This window comes from Otolemur garnettii, unplaced genomic scaffold, assembly GCF_000181295.1.
Source record: "Otolemur garnettii isolate 467f Iridium unplaced genomic scaffold, OtoGar3 scaffold00173, whole genome shotgun sequence".
Lineage (NCBI taxonomy): Eukaryota > Metazoa > Chordata > Mammalia > Primates > Galagidae > Otolemur > Otolemur garnettii.
In genome coordinates this window covers 1922614-1927664 of record NW_003852568.1, presented here as the reverse complement: position 1 = coordinate 1927664, position 5051 = coordinate 1922614, and the positions used below count along the sequence as shown (strand labels likewise).

General features: G+C 39.1%; 1 protein-coding gene across 6 annotated transcripts in view; it reads right to left on the bottom strand.

Annotated features, from left to right (window-relative positions):
• WDR33 (WD repeat domain 33) overlaps positions 1-5051 on the bottom strand; it is a 128747-nt gene that overhangs the window by 42523 nt on the left and 81173 nt on the right. The window contains exon 8 of one of the 6 annotated variants that reach the window (XM_023519374.1): positions 4080-4638. The exons of the other annotated variants lie outside the window; for them this stretch is intronic. Coding sequence (XP_023375142.1) covers positions 4517-4638 — 122 coding nt within the window. The 3' untranslated portion in view covers positions 4080-4516. Of the gene's footprint in view, positions 1-4079; positions 4639-5051 lie in introns of those variants that run through there. 6 annotated transcript variants of the gene reach the window in all.

Genomic DNA, 5051 nt, shown 5'->3' with positions numbered 1-5051 from the left:
GGAGAACACTTTAAGAACTAAAAAAAAAAAAAAAAAACCCATCAAAATAATTACAATTTGGCTCGGCGCCCGTAGCTCAGTGAGGAGGGCACCAGCCACATATACACACCCAAGGCTGGCAGGTTCGAGCCCAGCCCAGGCCTGCTAATACAATAATGGCAACTGCAACCAAAAAATAGTCAGGCATTGTGGCAGGCACCTGTAGTCCCAGCTACTCGAGAGGTTAGGGCAAGAGAATCACTTAAGCCCAAGAGTTTGAGGTTGCAGTGAGCTGAGCTGTCACAGCATTCTACCAAGGGTGACATTAAGTGAGACTCTGTCTTGAAAAAACAAAAAAAAATTACAATTCATATGACAAAAATCAGGAGGTAGAAGGCTGGTGGTCTAAGTATACTGAATTTCTCATCTTTCGCAACAGAAAGTAAAAAGGCACTGTGTCAGGCAGGTATACCAAGAAATAAATACTTTAAAATTCCGATGGTATATAAAAACAAAATTAGTTTTAAGAAATTACCTCTGAGGAGAGGTAAAGGATTGACAGGTCTACTTCAAATTCCATCATTCTATGGTGTCAGTGTCTGCATATTATTTATGATTTTTAAAAAATAAGGTTAAAATTTAAATATTGGAGATTAACTATACTGTTAATCCTGTATTATTGCCAGAGTTTGGCTATATACAACTTTTTTAAGTTGCATCATTAATGACTTCCTGAAGAGTGAGGACATCTTCCAAAAGTTTAAATATTCATACCCTCTGATTCATCCAGTTTCTTGTCCGGAGTCTATCCTAAAGGAAAATTTACATGAGTGAACACAAATAAAAAGGCACACGGAAGCTTAGTACACAATCTGTGTTGGCAAAATGTTCTTGCAAATCCTAAATGCCTATTAATGAGGAATGTTAATTATGGCATATACATGCAGTCAAAATGACTGGGGTAGTGATGATACGGAAAGATGACCATGATATATCATGTAGTAAGAAAAGCAAATAGTGAGAGAATGTATATAGTATAATCTTCCATATAGTAATTTTTAAAAATATCTCTTTATTTGTGTATAGAAATTCTAGAAAGATACACACCAAACTGTTAATAGAATAGTGCTTACCTCTGGATGTGAGATTAGAAAAGAGGAGGGGAAGACATTGACTTTTTATTTGAAATTGCTTAAAAGTTTCATGAATTTTTATTACCTTTGTAAAAGGTGGAAATTCTCAAGAAAAACTTCTATTATTAATTCCACTCAAATCTCTCCTTACCTTTCCACCCTCCATTCCCCCCAATACTGCTGTACCCAATAGATTTCAGCCTTCCACATGGCACAATGTGAATGCGTGAATCCATCTTACAAGTGTCTCCAATTCTTACTTCTATGTCATGCACAGACTATACCTGTCCCCACGCATGACTGATGAAAAAATGCATCTCAATGTTGCATTCTGTCTTCGGTTTGGTTGGTTAGGGAATGGTGCTGAAAATGAAGCCAGCTTGCATGTGAGATCCCCACATAGGCCAGTAATTATGACACAGTCAGCCTGCCTTTGTTTTCTTCCCAGTCATACGACAAAGTAAAGCCATTTAAACTAGTTGGAACATTTCTTTAAATACATGCTTAGAGTGAGTTTCAGTTGGTATAGTTGTTGTATTGTGAAGAACACATCTGTGTACCATGCATATGTAAAACCAGAGTTTGTACATTTCTTTTGCCAGTCAAGAACACTGTAACTGTATTATCCATACTTTGCAGAGACAGAATGCTGGTTAACCAGCAGAACTGCCTCTCTGTACTCTGTGGGATTGGTGTGATGTTGGGATGTGTGGGACAACAAAGTTCCCAGTTTCTGGTTGGTACTTCCCATCTTCTGCAATGGACTGAGCAGAAAATCAAAGCAATGTGGCAGAGTGAACAACTTTATGCTTAAAGAATTTTTCTTTCACTATTCATTTTTACCATCAACAAGAAACAAAATCAAAGACTGGAGAAAATGAGATTAAATAAAGCCTTACAAAGCAACCAAAGTGCTGGCTATAGATTTTAAGCCAACTTAAAATGGCTATTAAAAATGTCCAAATAAACAACTCACACCACAAATATATATCATTTTTGGCCTTTATACTTCTTTAAGATATTGTAAGCCTAGTAAAAAGTAGCAATGGAAAGAATATTCTGCCATAAATCTGTACAATAACTCAGTATATCTTACACTTATCAAATATAAATTTAACTAAAACTCAAAAAAAGCAGTTGATGAATTACCCTAAGGGACATATCCCAAGAATGGAAAAACAAACACCACATGTGTCAAACTAGAACCAACTGAGAAGCACACATGTGCACAGAGGAATGTAAAATGTAGTGGAAATTGAGCAGGAGGAGGGGGAGGAAGGAGGAACAAAAACCTCCCCAACAAGTACAATGAACATCATGTACTTTGCATGATGGGCACACTGACAGCTGTGAATCAAGCATTAAAGACATGATCCATGTAACCAAAAATATTTGTACTCCCTTAATATTTGAAATTAAAGAAAAAAAGCAGTTAGTGATTCTCAGGAAAGATTCAAATGTATTATTAAGTAAGCAAGAGCAAACAGGAGAACCTTGGGCTGGTGCATGGGGAGTGCTGGGAGTGAAGGATTGCCTTCTGACACTCCTGTAGTTCTGAGATGACAACGAAAGTAAAGTATGAGGACTTACACAAAGTTTTAAAAAGAAGTCATAATTCCACATTTCAGTATAATGCAATTTATTTAAATGTGGTTTACAATTTTATAAGTGACTCTTACCTAACAGTAACTACTAAAAATAGGATAATCATCTGCCCTCCCAACTCTTGATCCAACAATCTTCTCCCTTAAATACCTTTCCTATTAATGCAACCTCATCTTAAAGTAACAAAAATACCAATTTTCTCCACTCCCACTTTGCTTTTAGCATCTTTTCTTGACATATATGACTTAAGCAACAAATATCTGCTTTATGGGGAGAGCCTTCTTCAGAGTATGTCTGCAGTCCCCACAACAGCCCTGTGAGGTAGGTATCACTAGCCCCATTTGACAGACAAGTCAGGACAATATCTGAGAAAGACCGACTTGCCAGTGGCAGAGCTGGTATTAAAAACTAGACTTGTTGACTCTGAAGATGAATAACATTTACAGCTCCCCAGAGGAAAAACAAAGATTGCCCCAAGTGGAAACTATAATTGTACCTAGAATTTTGCAGTTGACAGAAAAGAGGTTCTGTAGTATTTTTTCAGGTGCAGTGGCTCACACCTGTAATCCCAATACTCTGGGAGGCTGAGGCAGGCAGATTGCTTCAGCTCATGAGATTGAGACCAGCCTGGGCAGCAGCAAGACCCTGTCTATTTAAAAAAAAAAAAAAAAGCCAGGCATTATGGCAGGCACCTGTAGTTCCAGTTACTCTGGAGGCTGAGGGATTGTTTGAGCCCTAGAGCTTATGGTTGCTGTGAGTTATGACGCCATGGCACCCTACCAGGGCCAAGAAAGTAAGACTCTATTAAAAAAAAAAATTCTTCTTTCTTACCACTTAACCACTATAAAACATTAATTACACTATATTCTATCATTAAAGGTAACAACATACAAAATAGTCTATCCCTTTTTCACAGAATAAAAAAAAAAATTACAAACTGACCTGTACTCATCATTGACTGAAAAGACAAAGTAAACTAGTATTACATTAATCCTTCTTGTAGTTAATAGAAGACAGATGTATCTTCTAGTAAATGACAGAATTAGTGAATTCTGTAGAGATCAAGTAACTGAGTTTCTGCCCAAACAGACTGAGTTTCAAAATACAAAATCTTACTATCCAGGCACTTTAATCAACAGAATATACCACCAATCTATGTGACTAATTTATATCACTATGAATTCCAGCATCTACACATAACTTAGACACAGACACAAAGGGTTATTTAATCATTTCCCTACCAATTCTGAAATCTGTGATAACTCTGGAACCTCCTAATGCTTTCTCCATACAAAATTATGTACTGAATTTAGTAAATAAAAGCTAAATGATACTTTCGGCTTTTGGCTCAGAGGAGGCCAAGGTGCAACTTTCTTCGGTTGCACCTTGGCCTCCTTAAATAAATCTGGGTTTATCCGATACCAGCTGCCTCCACCATGCCACCTAAGTTCAACCCCAACTGAGATCAAAGTCGTGTACCTGAGGTGCACCAGTGGCAAAATTGGTGCCACATCTGCCCTGGCCCCCAAGAACGACCCCTTAGACTTGTCTCCAAGAAAAGCTGGTGATGACCGAGATTGCCAAGGCAACCCGTGACTGGAAGGGTCTGAGGATTACAGTGAAACTGACTATCCAGAACAGACAGGCCCAGATTAAAGTATACCTTCTGCCTCTGCCCTCATCATCAAAGCCCTCAAGGAACCCCCAAGAGACAGAAAGAAACAGAAAAACGTTAAACACAATGGAAATATCATTTTGATGAGATTGTCAACATTGCTGGACAGATGTGGTACCGATCTTTAACTAGAGAACTTTCTGGAACCATTAAAGAGATCCTGGGGCCAGCCCAGTCCATGGGCTGCAATGTTGATGGCTGCCATCCTCATGACATCATAGATGACATCAACAGTGGAGTGCCCAGCTAGTTAAAAAGTACAAAGGAAAATGTTTCAATAAAGGATCATTTGGCGGTAACTGTAGCTCAGTTGGCAGGGTGCCAGCCACATACACCAAGAGTAACAGCTTCGAACCCAGCCTGGGCCTGGTGAACAACAATGACAACTGCAACCAAAAAACAGCCAGGCATCATGGCAGGCACCTACAGTCCCAGCTACTGGGAGGCCGAGGCAATAGAATCATCACTTTAAGCCCAAGAGTTAGAGGTTGCTGTGTACTGTGACGCCATAGCACTCTACCAAGGGTGACGTGGTTAAGACTCTGCCTCAAAAACAACAACAACAACAAAAACTGGGTGGCGCCTGTGGCTCAAAGGAGTAAGGTGCAGGCCCCATATGCAGGTGACAGGTTCAAACCCAGCCCCAGCCAAAAAAAAAA